Genomic DNA, 19536 nt, shown 5'->3' on the forward strand with positions numbered 1-19536 from the left:
CCCACAACAGCCAGCCCAAGCCAGTGATAGTGACAGAGGTAGAGACAGTGATGATGACTTTGAGGCCCTGACAAGTGTGGATGACAGTGATGGTGACTCACCTGAGTGCCAGTAGCCTGCCCTCTGCCTCGGAACCAGCCTCCATTCCCGTACGCCGACCCATCTCTTCTACTAACGTAAGTGTTAACCCCAACCTTGTTTTTTTCTAACCTAACCTTCAGTTTATTGACTGTTCCTTTCTGTATTATGTGTGGGTGAATACCATCATAAAGTTAGATGTTATTTTTAGTAAAACGTACGTATTGTGTCGGGAAAAAGTGGAGTTTGGGGGTCGGCCCGGTCTCTATTTCAATGGATCCCATATGTTATGTTGTTCACTTTACGCGTTTCTCACTTCACGTGGGCCGCCGTTGGTTGAATTAACCGTGTAAAGTGAGGGTTGACTGTATTTATATTTTAAGAAGATGTGTCTTTGACATCATTGAAATATGTAATTTGAAAAATTTGAACATTCTTATCCTCCCTGGGATCAAAAGAAAATGTCCACATTTTCTATGTCTAATATATACTGGTAATTATTTCACTTCAATATATATTAAAATAAGTAAGCACTTTCAACAATGACAATAACCTATCGATGTTCTATCAATGTGGAGTTATGCCTCGAACATGTAAATGTGTGTACCGTATTTTTCGGCTTGGAAGACTCTGTATCGTGGAAGACGCACCCTAATTTTGGAAATGAAATTCTAAAAAAAAAAAAATATGGGTTTTAGCCCACCTGGGCACAGGTCACTGACCCACATTGGGGCCTAGGGGGCGAAAATGTAATAATAAAAATATTAATAATAAAGAAATACAAAAATGAAAAAAATATCAAGAGTGAGAAACAATATACAGGTACCTGCATGTATGTTGTGTTGTCAAAGTAAGAGAAACAATTGAGACCCTGCAGAAAGTCAGATCATCAACCTGGGACTTGGTCACCTAGCAGCAGTGTCTACCCTTAGACACACACCTCTTTGAATATCATCACTTAGAACTGCTTATCAGTCGTCATTTTCATCAATTTAAAAAAAAATCTGTATAAGAAGGTGACGTCTTTAATACAGCACTCACTTTATACACCTGGTCACCTCCACATCTTAGGGGCTGTAGTGTTTACATTCTTTCTTTTGTTTTTGTCGGTATGACAACGACGGGAAATATTTTCCAACAGTAGAAGGTATGCAAATGTAAACATGTATATCAACGTCTATATAAAACCAAAAATTTTGTAGATATGTAAATACCAAGATATGTGAACACGCCTGACGGCAAGACTCTGTTATCATTCATTATACCATTTATTCACATGTCTGTATTACTATATATTATCATAGCATGTCTGATATCTATGCTTATGTCTAATGCCTATGCCTACTTACTATGTCCCGATGTACTATGTCTGTACCGCGCTAGTCAAGTAACTAGAGGTCTCATTTATTGTCCTAAGTAATGTCTAGCAACTCTCCCTGCCTAGCTAGCTAACTTCCCTCAGATTGGCTTCGGCCTGGCTACGACACGGAGTCCTTTTTGCTTTTCCCTGTTTTTCTGTACCTGTTGGTTATCCTGCCAAGTCTTGTACTACTGTACTTATGGAATATATCTACTGCTCGTGCCCTGGAGTTTCAAGAACCTTGTCTAGGATATACATCCCACCACAAAAATCATTATTTAAAAACAAAATAAAAGTAAAAAAACAACTCGTTTTTTGCAAAACCAGTGACTGATTGGTTCTACATAATTATAAAACTGAAGAAAATAAGTCCTCCATTGTAGCTGTATTAAAATTAATGTGGAAAAATTAATATGGTTGTTTTAAGTAATGTTATTTAATGTTAATAAATGGAACAATGGAAGTAACTAACAATTAAGGGAAAAAAAAAGTGAGATCATGTATGTAAGTGAGCACATGTGTAAACATATCATTACTCTACATAAGAATATGAAAGCAACACTTATTTACTGTTCATATATGTTTTAATTAATGTTTCTGAATTTCATTTTGATTGAATTATTGTTTATGTGGCAAATTGAACAATACAATTCATTAATAATACGAAGAATATTAAAACACGTCATTGTTTTTGCTGTTTACAAAACCAGTGACTGATTGGTTCTACATATAAAACTGAAGAAAATAAGACCCTGGTTGTAGCTGTAGTAAAATTAGTATGGTTGTTTTAAGTAATGTTATTTAATGTTAATAAATGGAACAATGGAAGTAGCTAACAATTAAGGGTAAAAAAAAAGTGAGATCGCGTATGTAAGTGAGCACATGTGTAAACATATCATCATTACTCTACATAAGAATATGAAAGCAACACTTATTTACTGTTCATATATATTTTAATTAATGTTTCTGAATTAAAAAAAATTCTACCCACCAGTGGTAATAAAGTTAAAACATAAGGACAGCCAATGTTGTTGTGTGTGTGTGTTTTTACTTGGATGACGAAGTTGTATTTAAATTTGGAAGATTTTAATTTTGTGGGGTTTTTACAGTCTAAATGGGTATCCAAATATGAGAGCCTACTGTAAATAGGTGTCCAAATATGAGAGCCTACATATAAAGTAACAAACATTCCTGCATTTGAGACCAGCAGAAAACCTTTAGCAATTCCTCAATAGATGGCGCTGCCGCACCACTGCCATTAGTAAACAAGCCACACAGCAGCAAGGGTTTATTATTTGTTTTTTTTGCAATATATCAACAATATTAGTTAAATCAATAGTTTTATAGTACTGTATAGAGAATACTTGTAATTGTTAAGTACTGTAATGAGGTAACAGTCTTTGTAAGGGGCTGATTTCAAAAACCTCTGCTACAACTCATCGACTCGTGTCCTGGAAGACGCATGGTATTTTTCGAGGTATATTTTTGTCATAAAAAGTGCGTCTTTTAAGCTGAAAAATACGGTATATATTTAATGTATACCTAGATACTACCTATTTCTTGTAGGCTTGATTGAAGAATCCTTTCTACAATTTGAAATTGTTGCCACAATTCCGTAGACTTGTGTGTGTCACTCACAGCTGATTCCAAGGTCCGGTGACTGGGTAAATTTTCACGAAACTTCTGAGTACAGCAAACTACCGCTCCTGGTTACACTAGATCATCCACCACACCATACCTCAGAATGCTGAGACCATCTCTCATGACCGGAGATATGTCATCACTATGTTGGGGTGCTGGTAACTGGGGGTTATTCATGCCATACGAAAGAATTTTGTTGACAGGATGTTGATTGATGAGTAGTCACAACAACTGCAGTCACGTCCAGTCACACCCTGGGCAGTGAACGAATCATTTGCAGAAACTAATGTTCACTTCAGCTCACAGGATTGTTGCCATAATTCAGCAACTTTTAATAACTCAGTATTGGTTATGGACATAAACTCAACGTGTAGCATATGTAACAGTTCATCTTCCTGTAGCAGTAAATGTAACACATATAACAATATCTTTGATTGCTATTGCATATTTACACTTACGTTTTATATATACACCTAGACCCCGACTTACGACTACGTGGACTTACGACCGTCGGGACTTACGACCGCCTCAGATATAGATTTAAAAAAAAAAAAAAAAAATTTTTTAAATGACACACGCATTTTCTATACCGAAACGTTTCCAGTTAATGCAGTCTCCATGTATAATTAGAAAATTATGGGGGCCCCATGTGCATTCAGCTGACTACTGTACATTAAAGGTTAAGTGCTCAGTCACACTGTATCCATTCCTTATTATTTATTACTTTCACTGTACTGTATCCATTCATCATTATTCATTACTTTTACTGTACTGTATTTCATTGTAGATTTTTTTTTTATCTATGTCGGACTTACGACCATGTCGGACTTACGACCTGGATTTGGGTCCCTAACCCCGTCGTAAGTCGGGGTCTAGGTGTATATATATATATATATATATATATATATATATATATATATATATATATATATATATATATATATATATATATATATATATATATATATATATATATATATATATATATATTGATAAAATCACACGGGAAAATGGAAACAACGGAGTACCTTAGCTTTCGTCTTTATTCAAGTCATCTTCAGAGGCAACTGGATTACATGGACAGAGAGAGGCTTAAATATACAGGGTGACCTTACAAACATGAGGTCAGGTCATAATGATGACATCCACTAATCCCCACACCAACACACACCGCATCTCGAGAAATGAAAAACGTCTGTAGCTGTCGCCTTCATTGATTTCACTAAAGCGTTCGACCTAGTCGACCACAATATAATCATCAACAAAGCTATTGACCTCGGGCTTTGGAGAAGTCTTATACCATGGCTTACAGACTTCCTCAGTGACCAACGCCAAGCTGTATGCTTCCGAGGGGCTGTCTCCACCTTTCAGTCACTCACCTGTGGCGTCCCCCAAGGCACCAAGATGGGACCACTCTGCTTCCTTATGCTCATCAATGATGCCCTAAGAGAAACCCCTGCTCGCTGGAAATATGTCGACGACTCCACCATTGGGATCAGCGTCAACAATTCTGCTCCCAACTATACCGCCCTTCAGGATTTATTGAACAGTCTCCAAACTGGGCCACCAACAACCATGTCACCATCAACCATACCAAGACCATGGTTATGCACATCAACCTCTCCTCCGACATTGTCCCACCTCCTTCCATTACTCTAGGTCCGAACACACTCCAGGTTGTAGATTCCACGAAGCTCCTCGGCATCACCATAGACAACAAACTAAATTGGAAACCACACGTCAGTGAAGTTGTCAAATCCTCCAGTTTCCGTCTCCACCTCCTCCGCCGACTCAAGTCCCTCGGAGTTCCTGCACCCGAGCTCCTCAGTGTTTACACAACATTCATACTTCCCAAGCTCACCTATGCCTCCCCACCTGGTCTTCCTCCCTAAATGCCTAGCAGTAAACACTAAAAGTGCAAAAGAGGGCATGCAAGATTATTCTCCCTTCCTACTCCACATATCAAGAAGCGCTCAACACACTGACCCTTTCGACTCTCACTGACCATCACCACGGCCTCATCTGCAAATTTGGTAAGAAGCTTCTACACCATCCTCGACACCGGCCCCTACTACCACCTGAGATCCCCTGTCCGAGAATTGCTGTTCGACACCACAACCGCATCCAGCCCATACGTGCACGAACTGATCGCTATAAGAACAGCCCAGTCCCAACCATTGTAAAAATTATCAATAACTTGTAATAAATCAGTGTATTCACTCCCAGTAAACACTACTCCTTGCACTGTCACTATGTTGAAATGAACTGTAGTTTGAGCTTTTCCCCATCTAGTTATTATATGTCTTATTTGTGTCACTCATGTTACTTGTATATTATTTGTAATTTGTAACCCATTCCCCAAATATGTAACTGTATATTTTCAGCCTTCTGGCTGCCAAGCTCTTTCAATAAACCGTTAATTATTATTATTATTAAGAGAAGGGTGGTGACGTGACTAGCCAGGTCAGGTCAGAAAAAAGGGACCCACAAAATAACTATCATACATCTAGATCAAAGGTTTTCAAAGCATTTTTATATATATACAGTGACCCCTCGTTTAACGAACACCTCGGTTAACGTAATTTCGATTAACGAACTGCCTTCCATAAGGATCTTCAATTCGGTTAACGAAAAAAAATTCGGTTAACGAAGTTCTTACGAACCAACCTCAACATGTTTTCGCTTGCACTGACCCGGCAACCAGCTTTAGTATCAGTCCGCCAATACATTAATCGGTTCTAGGGCTTAAATTCCTTACTATTTTAGTAAATATCAAGAAGTTTATACTATTCAATAATTTTAAAAGTTTAATATTCAATTTTTTAGTCATTTTAACAATTATTGAACATAATTGAAGGTAAAGTGACTAGTTTAATGCGCGGCATCCAGCCTCTTAACACAGCAAAAAGGAGTTAGTCTCTCTCTGTTTTCACTGGAGGTAACATCTTGCTTGAGACTCTCTTCAACTAAGTGCTTTTTTTCTGTGTTTCCAAGCAAATTATTGGTCATTTTGAAATATATTTTACATATTGACAATATATAATGCAGTGCAGTGTTGATTTAAAGAAAATAATCTTGAATTACACTAGAGAGCTAAAATTTTATGGGTGAAATGGCGCCATGGGGTGACTTCTCTTCCACCCCAATGCCTTCTCTTCTTCCTTCTCCTCCACCCCCATTCTAAATCCCATCATCATCATCATCATCCAGGAGCCTTCTACATACACACCTCAAAGTAAGTGAACTTTTCTACCATTTTTGTTGAATTTAGGAAATTTTCAGTGAGCTGGAACCAATTACCCAAAAACCCATTGAAACAATGGTTTCGGTTAACGAACGACCTTCTGGAACGGATTGAGTTATTAACGGAGGTCACCATATATATATATATATATATATATATATATATATATATATATATATATATATATATATATATATATATATATATATATATATATATATATATATATATATATATATATATATATATATATATATATATATATATATATATATATATATATATATAGCATACTGGTTTAGAAGAATATATATATTCTTCTAAACCAGTATGCCACAGTAATGGGGAGAACATAATTCCTCTACCTTTACCAACTGTGTATATGGTGAGATGACTGTTAGTTGTAACAATCACTTGAGAAGTTACAGTCTTACGGTGAATATATTATTTTACTCTTTAAATACCTAATACAGGAGTTAGGGCGTCTATAGAAAACGCGATCCGTCTAGCTGCTATCTGTTTTGGGGTGGGTGTAGGCGTGTGGGTGACGTCAATCTTCCCTCCCACTGTAGGCTATGCGCTGATACGATGTCTCCACTGAATGTCAAATCTTCTGCAATCCCGTATATATATGGGGGACTGTCTGATGACACCGGAAATACTGCAATCAACGATCGCGAAACCACAAATGGTTCCAGGTGGGGGGTGGGTAACCGCACTCTTTCCTCCCACTATGGGTCGGGGGGCGCGCTGCATGACGAACGCCGCTTGAATCCACTTCACGACAGGGAAATACCTTCCACAGAATGGTCAGGTGCTGACAGACGCTTTCCTGACCCCTCTCACTTGTTGTTAACAGGGATTTCACGTCCACAATAACTCAATTGCGGTTAATGGGAATAATTCTCCATCTTTGGGCGACAGAATGAGAAACACCCACTAATTATCGTCTCAATACGGGATATTCTTAACACTCGGATATTGTTTGTAACGTGTCACTGTAGGGTGTTTGTTTTTCTAGTTTCACAAAACACCGACGCCTTGGTACGTAGACTGATATGTCGTTTTCGTACTCACACGAGCTGCAATTCCTGATGTGTAAATCACTGTGTCTTCCGCTATCTATGAGCGTGAAGAGAGAGGGGAGTCTCCTGCCCTCCGTTCGATGTAAGTTTGGGAGTGCTACTCTCTGAGTAGTGTACCCATCGAGGGAGAACGCAATTGGTACGTCGTTCCTCCTCTGCGGCACTCAAATAACGTCTTCCTCTAGTCAAGGATATCAAACTACTGCTCGCTTTAGGTGGTCAGAGAGCCGGCTACTTATGCCTTTACTCAGCATAGTATGACGCAGCTTCCCGTGGGCACACCTTATCACGTGCATTGAACATGTCACCTCATAGCCAGTGGAAAGTTACAGAGGATGAATCTGAATATAAATCAGATGTAAATAACCCATTTATATAATACTTTTGTTGATGAGACAGGGGCCATTACAGGTTCCCAATAGTGTGTGACAGTGTATCAAGTGTTGGTAAACAAGTTCATAATACCTATAGGTTTCTTTCATGGCTGCAAGAGTGAGTGACTGACGAGTGTGATGCAGGGTACTGCACTGTTTATTGACTTTACTGTGAATGGTTTGTATGTGGTTTCTCCATCTAAGATTCTCATCAACAATAGCTTCAAGGAATTTAGTATTTTTTCACGTTTGAGGACTGTATTAGCAAGGTATAGGGGGTTTCCTCTCTGTGGGGAGGGGGTTCTTGTGGGGTTTGGGGAGCTTGTACAGTTGGTGGGTGAGTGGAGGGGTATCCACTTGCCAGAGAGTCCCTCACAACAAGGGTTTTATGACCTAACATTGCGTGTTTCCCTTGCTTCCTGGTTTTGTTAAACTTGCCCATATGCTGTTGGTGGGCTTTAGTTGTACCTGGATATAGGTCCTCGTTGATGAAGACAGTAGTGCCTGTCAGCTTTCTACTCTGGTGGAAGACTTTGTCACGAACAGATGGGGAAGAGAACTTTGTTATGATGTCTCGGGTGGGAGGAGTTGGATTTCCTGACGAGTTGAACTCGGTCAAACTTGACTTCATTAAGTTTAAAATGTTCATTTAGTAGGCATAAAATTTTGTGCTGGGATAACTCCCAGCTCTCGTAAAGATCTTCGGGGACTTCAGCAAACCTGAGGTTATTTCGCCACCCTATGTCGTCCACATAATCCACCCGATCCGCTGTTGTCGCTAGTTCCGTCTTGAGTTTGGAGTTCTCACTCAACTGATGAACTCAGGTCCTGAGTGTTCGGTTCTCTTCAGCTTCAATGTTCAACTTTACTTTTAAGTCACATATTTCCCCATGAAAATTTTAAGCTTCTTGTAATATCATTTAGCTAGGTAATGAGATGCCAGTCAGCTTCCTCTAGTTTCCTGATGGTCTCCTTATTCAAATGTTGGATGATGTCCTGAACAAGAGTCCGATGGACTTCCATTATCACATCAGCTAGGGCTTGTTTCGTAAGCTTTGAATTTTTTCTACTTGCAGTCAACTTAGACATATCGTAGCTAGTGATGGGAGTGTGAGCTAACAGTAGAGAGTCAGTCAAGCTGTGTGGTCAGCTGGGGTGGTCACAATTGGACTAGGGCTTGGATTTTAAGCCGTGGTACTGAAGGGAGTCACAGATTCACCAGTAAATATTGACAAATATGTATATCTAGTAGGGGAATCACAAGTAGATATTGTACTGGTCACTTTCACGCACTAGTCATTCACAAATCGGATTTTTTTAGAAGTCAGATTGGGTACTCTTGGAATGACCCTGTTTTTCGATGTAAAACATGGATCTTAACACAGATACATCCCACCACGCTCGCACACACATGTTGTATTGGGAGCAGGAGTTGCTGGATAACAGCTATCACAAATTCCCAACAAGGTCCACTGAATCCCACTGAAGTATGAAAGAATTTTAGATGTTCATTGAAGTATGAAAGAATTTTAGATGTTCATTGAAGTATGAAAGAATTTTAGATGTTCATTAATAGTTTTGATAACATTCAGTTCATTGATTGTACAGAGTTCCTATACAGTACATGAACCTTTATGCTTTTCAGATATTTTATAAAATATAAGGAATTTTAAGAATAATTTGAAAAACTCACTTTTACCAGCTGATTGGCACTCCTAAAACTTATTGCACACCTCTGCTCAGTTTGGCTTGCTATCAACAAACTAATTGCTTGATGCACAAAAATAATGTCCCATAGGAAATTGCTATAATATATTTGATTGTAATCAGCATTTATGCAATCCATCTGGTGCGGTGATGGTGGTCCAATGGTTGTGTGCTTGCCTTTCATCACTGCTTCCCAGGTTTGATCTCCGGGTTGGATGTGAAACGGGTTTTTCCATTGTGATCTACCAAACATGGCAGGTTTTCTTTGGGTACTCCAGTATCCTCTTGTACTAACACAGGACAATGAAGGTCATAACAGACCAATTGCCTGACAGGCTAGTTAGCTGACAAGTGGTGAAAATGATATAGTATAAGAAAATAAAAATAAATCAATAAATTAATAAAAAATAACTGTACTTTTTAAGTCTGATAATTGAGCATTCATATTGTTTAAATTGTTCCTATTGCAGCACCATTGTCGTGCCTGTGGTCAAGTTTTTTGTGGGGACTGCTCCAGCAAGTATTCAACAATCCCCAAATTTGGTATTGAACGAGAAGTGCGAGTATGTGAGTCTTGTTATGATGACATAAACAAGTAAGTTTATCATAAATTTTTGTTTGTCTTAAAGTTGTAATTTTGTCTCATTCAGATCCAGTCAAACCATACTAGTTTGTAGCTACTTAAAAATGCATTTGATATTAAAAATGTTACATTGATTCAAATATAGTACAGGTATGGGACCATTATCTGGTGTCCTGGTATCAGGAATGCTCCAAAAAAACGACTATGTTTGGGATTAAATTATTTAAAATGAGGGCCAAGCGGGGATATTTCCAACCATTCCCCTCCTGTGAGCTATGGTTATTTTTTAAAATCATAAATTTGGGTAGAGATACTGTACTGTATGTAATTTTCTTCATTTTTTTTTTACTCAGTTACATGCACACACAATCCAAAATACAGAAAGTGCAAAAATAAATAATTATCATAAGGTATAAAGTTTTATGTACAGGGTATTTATGGGTGGTGAGTGTGTGCATTACTAAGGTGAGTATCAGGGGTGAGTGTGACAGAGTGTATACATTAACTTGTATCATTTTTGCTCTTTTTATGCTTTCATTATTACTGTAATACTTTCTTTATTACTGTTTATGTGCCTAAAATTTTCAGTTTTGATGTTACTGTGTACATTTAAAGCTACTTTTAGGGGTGAATCTAGTGATCTGAACAGAGCCTTCGCTTCACAGCAAGTGACGGGGTTTACTGTACATTTTAGGTGTGGTGCTCCAAATTCCTGAAAAAAAACAAATATGCGGAAAACCCTAGGTCCCAACCTTGTTGGATAAATGGTCCCATACCTGTACTGTATATTTAGCATGTGATAGAATTATATAGTTAGTTAAGTTAAGCATGACAACAGCATAACTTCCAGTCTTTTACCTCTGTTTCTAGCTCTATTTGCTGTTCTTAAAGTTAGTGGAAATTTGCCATGATATTGCACCTTCATACCTGTTTCATTCATGATCTGGTTTTACATAACTTTGGTTATTACAGCCATTGTAATTGTTTTGCATGTTTGAGTTTTACCCCCAATAATTGATGGAAGCAAGTAATGGAGGGTAAGAGAATTTTGGTGAGATTGGAAAAATTACAAAATAAATTAAATCTGATGAGACTGTTTGAGTGCAGTAACTGATGGGAGAAGGTGGAGGAATGTGTATAGTGGTTAAGTAGTTTCCTGCAGTGTGTATGAAAGCAAAGAGAGAAGGTCTAGTGTCAAGGGACTGTCTAGATCCAGCAGTTTTATCTTCTTACTGCACAATAGAGAAGACATAATGAATCATGGAAGCAACTGGAGAGGGGAGAAGTTAATTATTGGGCTTTATATTTTAAGGCTTTCAATTTAGTGAAACTTGGGTGGTTAAAGAGGATGACATATGCAGGCTTGAGTGTGCTAAATTGAGAATGGTAAGGTGGATGTACAATGTGACACAGAAAGATAGGAAGCCTTGTTCAGAGCTAAGGGGAGAGCTGGGTATTGAGAGTACTGAGTATTGGCAAAGTTTTGCATAGAGGTAGGCTGAGATGGTTTGGGCATTTGGAGAGAATGGATGAGACCAATTGGGTCAAGAAATGAAGGTGTATTAAATTGGGAGGGTAAGAGAGCAAGCGTTAGGCCAAGAATGAAATGGGTAGAAGTTAGAGTTAGAACCTGATAAAGAGAAGCTGCAAGAGACTGTGCTGCATGGAGAGCTGCCATTAAGTAACCATGGCTAACCCACACAAATGTGGAAAATTGCTGTAAAATATTGATGACAATGAAATAACAATGGTTCACTGAGTGACCAAGTACTTTGATTAGAATAAGGTGAATAGACATACAGATACTAGGAAAAGAGAAGAGTAAGGTGCAAAGTGAGGATTTGTCTGGGTGAGAGGGAAGTATAAGTGGGGTCTTGTTGATTAGAAGAAGTTTCGAATGGCTTCTTGTTTGTATGGTAGAAAACGTTTTTGATGTTAATGATCTTACTTACAAATAAGCCAAAATGTTATTAAAAGTTATGCATGTCTGCCCGTCTGCTTTAATTACATAAGGAGTAATTCCCTGGCCATGTTTGATTAAGGCATTAACATTTATGTTTTTCTTAGAATAGATTTTTGTTTCAGGTAAGAAATTGTGAGTCCTATGTTATCCTGGTCAAATGTTTTGTGTAGAGCACTTCACTTTTTCTTATATTTTTAAATTTATGTAATTCATGATTGTTTTTTTCTAGTCATTAAAAGTAGACTTTTATCATTTCACTTTCAATTTTAACAGTTTATAACTCTTGATATATAGTTTCTTAGTTCCTGGCTAAGACTTTTTATTACAGTGGTACAGTATAAGGGTGATGTGACCAAAATAAGAGGAAGGGCAAACTGTATTAATATGGCCTTAAACTCTCTCTGTTGCAATACATGTGGCTCTCAGTGGATGCTTGGAGAGTGTGGCATCCCTAAGTCAAAGCAGCAGCTGTGAGTCTCTGGACCTGAAGAACACAAGAATTGTATGCAATTACAAATTGTGCTTCAATTTTGGTTACTATTAGCTTTGAGTATTTAGTACTGTATTTGCTTTTTAAAGTTCAAAACCAAATACTGTATCAACCTTTAAACAGTAGAATTCAAAATAAATCATTGAACAGAAAAATCCTGGAATATCATAATTGAAAGCTCAAAGTACAGGAAGTCCCTGGGTTACGAATGGGTTCCACTCCAAAATATATTTCATAAGTCGTTTGTTTGGATCTCAGAACTCGGAGCTCAATTTAGCAGACACATGGTGGTTAAGTTCTCAAGCCAGCCCACAAAAACCTATTTAGCCCATAATTAAAGTGAAATATTGTACTCTTGTAGTGAATAATAATATATAATACTCTTGTGATACAATTGATTAAACAAAATAGAAATTATAATAAAATTTATTGAAAATAGATTTTAATTTTTTGCTTTTATATTTTAGTGATTTTTTAATAATTCAAGCCAAATGTGGTGATCTGTCCCAGCATTTCTCTGATCTCAGAACCCTTTGTATGTCAGTTTTCATCTTTAATATTTTTGTCTTTTTTTTTTACAGGTGTATCTCAAACACCACTCTTGTGCTTGTCAGCTATGATTAAGATCCATTTTCAGTTCACTTAATACACAGGGTTTTCATATGCAAAGAGGCATCTGAAGGTTGTACTATGCAAATGTGCACATAAACAATGTATTTCCAGAATTTTTATACTTTTTTTTTACATAAAAGCATGTGCGTAAGGGCAGTGAACATATTTAAAAGAGTTTGGCCTATCAGGGTAGTTTCATATCTGCCTTTTACATTAGGTAGCCACACTTCTCGGCTAACTAACAGAAGATACTATTACTACTACTTTGCTGTCATTTGGAATTTGATTATGACGATCATCCAGCTATGATACAATGATATGAGCTTTTAAGGATGTCTCCTATGTTGGTGAGTTCTGAGGTGACTAAAGAGGCCGATACGGGACCGGCAGAGTCGTTCACAGATGTTGCACATGTGGAGGACTACATCGAGTGCGGGAGGAGCAGCAGCAGCATCTTTCCGGCATTGGTGCTTGTCTGCCTTGGTATGTAGTTAGGTTAACTCAAAAGCATTGACACCTTCTTGTGGGGTGCTCCTCCAAGCATTACGGTGTGGAGTAATCGTCTCCCAGGTGAGGGGGTAGATTTGGCACTTTTTCAGGTTTGTCTTAAGACTATCTTTATACCATTTTCAGTTGCCCGCCAGCATTACCTTTATTATTCGTTAGGAGGCTGTAAAGTAGCTGCTTTGGCAGTCTGCTATCATCCATACAGGTAACATGGCCAGTCCAGCATAGTTGTTCGTGGATAATGGTAGCCTCGATGCTTCTACAGTTGGTGTCAGTGAGAATACTGGCATTTGTTCTCTTGTCTTCCCAGCGAACTTGGAGGATGGAACGTAGACTATGTTGGTGAAAGTTTTCAAGTTCCTTGAGGTGCCTCCTATATGTTACCCATGTCTCGCTGCCATATAGCAGGGTGGGGAGGACCACTGCTTGATGTACGTGCAACTTTGTAGATAATTTCAGCTCCCTACAGCTGAAGACCCAGGCACAGAGACTGCCAATGGCTTGAGATGCACATCTGATCCGATGTTGAAACACTTCATCGATGTCTGCCGTGGTGGACAGGTGGGAACCGAGATACCGAAAATGAGGTAATATTAGAGAGGGTAGTACCGTTAAGCTGGATGGATGGTGGAGGTGTGACTGAAAGAGAATCTGAATCTTATGTACATTCACCTCAAGGCTGAAGTGTGAATACGCATATGCGTAGGTGTTCAGAATCTCATGTAGGTCGTGTTCAGTGTGAGCGACAAGGGTGAGGTCATCTGCATACTGAAGTTCAGTAATGGAAGCTGCAAACACCTTTGTTCCTGCCTGGAGTCATCTTATGTTGTATAGACCCTTCATCCAGTACTGCATGTCCACTCCGCCGGCTAAATTGGCGCTGGCACAGGTAAGGAAGGCATCCAGGAACATGAAAAAGAAAGTTGGTGCCAGTATACACCCTTGTTTTACACCCATTTGGATGGGAAAGAGCTCAGACTGGGTGCCATTGTGCAGGACACTGCTGTTCATGCCATCGTGGAGTTGCCTCACAATGGTGATGAATTTTAGTGGGCAGCCAAAACGGTTGAGGGTCCGCCAGAAGGCTTCCCTGTTGACCGAGTCGTAGTCCTTGGTTAGGTCGATGAAGGCCATGTACAGGTCACAACGCTGTTCTCTGCACTTTTCCTCTATCTGACAGGCAGCAAAGATCTGTCAGTGGTGTCACGAGATGGTTTAAATCCACAGTGAGATTCTGGGAGGAAGTTTTCCGCCCCTGGAAGAAGTTTGTTTACGAGGACTTGGGCGATAATCTTGCCAGCTAAGGACAGCAGCGAGATCCAGCTGTAGTTGCCACAGTCTGACCGGTCTCCTTTATTCTTATAAATATTGACGATGGAGGCACCTTTGAGAGCTTGGAGGATTTCCTCCTTTTCCCATATTTTCTTCAGGAGAGGGTGGAGACGACTGGTAAGCAGAGGTCCTCCTGCTTTTTACACCTATGCTGGGATTCCAATAGGCCCTGAGGCTTTGCTATTTTTCATCTGTTTGATGGCAGTAACTACCTCATCCAGGGATGGAGGATAGTTGAGGTGGGTCAGCTCTGGATGCTGAGGTACCTGCTGGGTAGTCAGGACATCCACATCGGTGTTTTGGTTGAGCAGTGAATGGTAGTGCTCTTTCCAGCGCTGAAGGAGGCCTTCGTCGTCTATAATTAGGGAGTTACCGTTGAATGAGTGGAGGGGGGCTGCGCCATGAGTGATTGGCCCATAAAATGTTTTAGTGGAAAGTGAAAAATTTGTGCATCTTGTGCTGATCTACAAGTTTTTGTGTTTCACATGCTTTATTTTTAAACTAGTCATTCTTTAGATTGCAAAGTTTGCGCTGGGCCATAGCTTTCTTCTTGCTGAAGGTACCAGCACGTTTATCATTGACGAATATGTTGATTTCCGGGTCATTGTCATCTAACCAGTCCTGGTGTATTCTTTCGATCTGGCCAATGGCCTCTCTGCAGGACAGTGGCGAGAATATCCCATTCAGCAATGGGATTTGGGTTGTTTATCAGCCCATGTTTGAGCTGCTCTCTGAAAGCATGCGCTACCGCTGGATCCTCCAGATGCTTAGTCTTAAAACCTCTTCTGGAGGCTTGCTGCCTTCGCCGTTTTGGGGTGACGTGAAGTGAGAGCTTGGCTCTGACCAGCCGATGATCAGTGTCGCAGTGGTCTGAGCCACGCATGGCTTGAGTAATATATGGGCATCTCGGCGATCTCTTTCTCTGACAATGATGTAATTAATGAGATGCCAGTGTTTGGATCGTGGGTGTTTCCACGAACCCTTAAACTTGTTGGCCTGCCTAAACAAGGTATTGGTGATAGTGAGGTTGTGTGCAGCACACTTGCTGATGAGGAGTAGGCCGTTGGGATTACACTTGCCTAGTCCATTTCTCCCAAAGGTTCCCTGCCAAATGTCAGCATCTCTGTCAACTCTGACATTGAAGTCACCAAGGAGCACAACCTTATCTTCGAGGGTCGGTTAATCGAGGTTTTACTGTATATATATATATATATATATATATATATATATATATATATATATATATATATATATATATATATATATATATATATATATATATATATATATATATATATATTATATATATATATATATATATATATATATATACAGTATTACCCCGCTTAACGCGCTTTCACTTAACGCGTTTTCGCATATACGCGGTGCCTTGCCAAAGCTGAACTTTCACTTAACGCGGCATTTTTCATCATATACGCGGTGAGTGTCCGGCTCGAGAGCTATTTTTAGATTCGCACCACCCCCCACCCGCTACCCTGCCTGACTGCCTGTTTTAGCTCATAAAATTCATACAAATTACCCAGCCAGAATATAATTTACATTGCTGGAATTCTTATAATTTGGTGATCATTTTGAATATAAACAACATATATTTTGCATTAAACATACAATTTTTAGATAAAAATTGTTCTCTAGGTAATTATGTTATCTTTTGTCCAAAATATATGACATTTATATTCAAAATATTCCTGGTCTTACAAGGAATCCAGCAATGTCAATTATATTATCCTAACTTTAGTTTGAGGTATTATTTATTAAAATTTAGTGGTTATCCCACACATCTCCTTGGGACGGTTGGTGGGGGGTGGGGGGTGGGGGGGAGGGAGGACCGACCGACCGACCATCTGTTACCCAGTGAAGAATTATTTTTTTTTTTATTAACTGAAGATATTTGTTTTAGCTCATAAAATTACATACAAATTACCCGGTCAGAATATAATTTACATTGCTGGAATTCTTATAATTTGGTGATCATTTTGAATATAAACAACATATATTTTGCATTAAACATACAATTTTTAGATAAAAATTGTTCTCTAGGTAATTATGTTATCTTTTGTCCAAAATATATGACATTTATATTCAAAATATTCCTGGTCTTACAAGGAATCCAGCAATGTCAATTATATTATCCTAACTTTAATCTGAGGTATTATTTAATACTAAATGTTAAAAACTCTTGAATGGAGGATTGGTGGGGGTGGGGGGAGGGTTGGGACTGACCAGCGGTTGGAAGAGGGGGGGAAGGCAAGGTGGGGTACTTTGATTGACAGATAGTGTCGAAGAATATTTTTTTTTTTTTATTAACTGAAGATATTTGTTTTAGCTCATAAAATTCATACAAATTATCCGGCCAGAATATAATTTACATTGCTGGAATTCTTACAATTTGCTGATCATTTTGAATATAAACATCATAGATTTTGCATTAGACATACAAATTTTAGATGTAAAGTTTATTCTGAGTAAATATGTTATCTTTTGTGAAAAATATATGACATTTATATTCAAAATATTCCTGGTCTTACAAGGAATCCAGCAATGTCAATTATATTATCCTAACTTTAGTTTGAGGAATTATTTATTACTATACCTGGTTTTCCCCCAAAAATTTCTCAGAGGGAAGAGCCAGTGAGTGTAGTGTGAGAAGAGGGGGAGGGAGTTGAGTCCATTATTTGAATGGACATTAACTTGGTGACTGTATTTCTCTATTTCTCTTAAGTATTAATTGTGTGCATGTACCATCATAAAATTAAGATGTTATTTTTACTACAACATAGTTATTTGTCGTCAAAAAGTGGAGTTTGGGGGTCGGGCTGGGTTCTATTGGAATTAATCCCATATGTTCTGTTGTTCACTTAACGCGGATTTCACTTAGCGGATTTCACTTAGCGGATTTCACTTAACACGGGACCCTCTGGGTTCAATTGACCGCGTTAAGTGGGGTACAACTTATATATATATATATACAGTATATATATATATATATATATATATATATATATATATATATATATATATATATATATATATATATATATATATATATATATATATATATATATATATATATATATATATATATATATATATATATATATATTTATCTTATCCACGTTTTCATTGTGATTTACATGAAAAAAAAAAATAATATATATATATATATATATATATATATATATATATATATATATATATATATATATATATATATATATATATATATATATATATATATATATATATATATATATATATATATATATATATCATGTATATATATATATATATATATATATATATATATATATATATATATATATATATATATATATATATATATATATATATATATATATATATATATATATATATATATATATATATATATATATATATATATATATATATATATATATATATATATATATATATATATATATATATATATATATATATATATATATATATATATATATATATATATATATATATATATATATATATATATATATATATATATATATATACATACATATACTCACTTACGCAGGTCAATTGAACCCAGAGGGTCCCGCGTTAGTGAAACCGCGTAAGTGAATAACAGAACATATGGGATTAATTCCAGGAGCCAGCCCGACACCCAAACTCCACTTTTTGACGACAAATAACTATGTTAGTAAAAATAACATCTTAATTTTGATGGTACATGCACACAATTAATACTTAGAGAAATACAGTGCAAAGTTAATGTCCATTCAAATAATGGACTCAACTCCCCTCCTTCTCCCTACACTCACTGGCTCTTCCCTCTGAGAAATTTTTGGGGGAAAACCAGGTTATAGTAATAAATAATTCCTCAAACTAAAAGTTAGGATAATATAATTGACATTGCTGGATTCCTTGTAAGACCAGGAATATTTTGAATATAAATGTCATATATTTTTTTCACAAAAGATAACATAATTACTCAGAATAAATTTTTATCTAAAATTTATGTTTATACAAAATATATTATGTTTATATTCAAAATGATCAGCAAATTGTAAGAATTCCAGCAATGTAAATTATATTCTGGCCGGATAATTTGTATGAATTTTATGAGCTAAAACAAATATCTTCAGTTAATAAAAAAAAAAATATTCTTCGACACTATCTGTCAATCAAAGTACCCCACTTCCCCCCCTCTTCCAACCCGTGGTCAGTTCAACCCTCCTCCACCCCCACCAATCCTCCATTCAAGAGTTTTAACATTTAGTATTAAATAATACCTCAGATTAAAGTTAGGATAATATAATTGACATTGCTGGATTCCTGTAAGACCAGGAATATTTTGAATATAAATGTCATATATTTTTGGACAAAGATAACATAATTACCTAGAGAACAATTTTTATCTAAAATTGTATGTTTAACACAAAAATATATGTTGTTTATATTCAAAATGATCACCAAATTATAAAATTCAGCAATGTAAATTATATTCGACCGGGTAATTTGTATGAATTTTATGAGCTAAAACAAATATCTTCAGTTAAA

At 37.2% G+C, this 19536-nt stretch overlaps 1 protein-coding gene across 2 annotated transcripts in view; it reads left to right on the forward strand.

The window, feature by feature from the left end:
- LOC121871809 (hepatocyte growth factor-regulated tyrosine kinase substrate-like) overlaps positions 1 to 19536 on the forward strand; it is a 129577-nt gene that overhangs the window by 33458 nt on the left and 76583 nt on the right. For both annotated transcript variants that reach the window (XM_042374308.1, XM_042374309.1), the window contains exon 5: positions 9960 to 10084. In XM_042374308.1, the coding sequence (XP_042230242.1) occupies positions 9960 to 10084 (125 nt within the window). The remainder of the gene's footprint in view (positions 1 to 9959; positions 10085 to 19536) is intronic.

This window comes from Homarus americanus, unplaced genomic scaffold, assembly GCF_018991925.1.
Source record: "Homarus americanus isolate GMGI-L3 unplaced genomic scaffold, GMGI_Hamer_2.0 scaffold39675, whole genome shotgun sequence".
Classification (NCBI taxonomy): Eukaryota; Metazoa; Arthropoda; class Malacostraca; order Decapoda; family Nephropidae; genus Homarus; species Homarus americanus.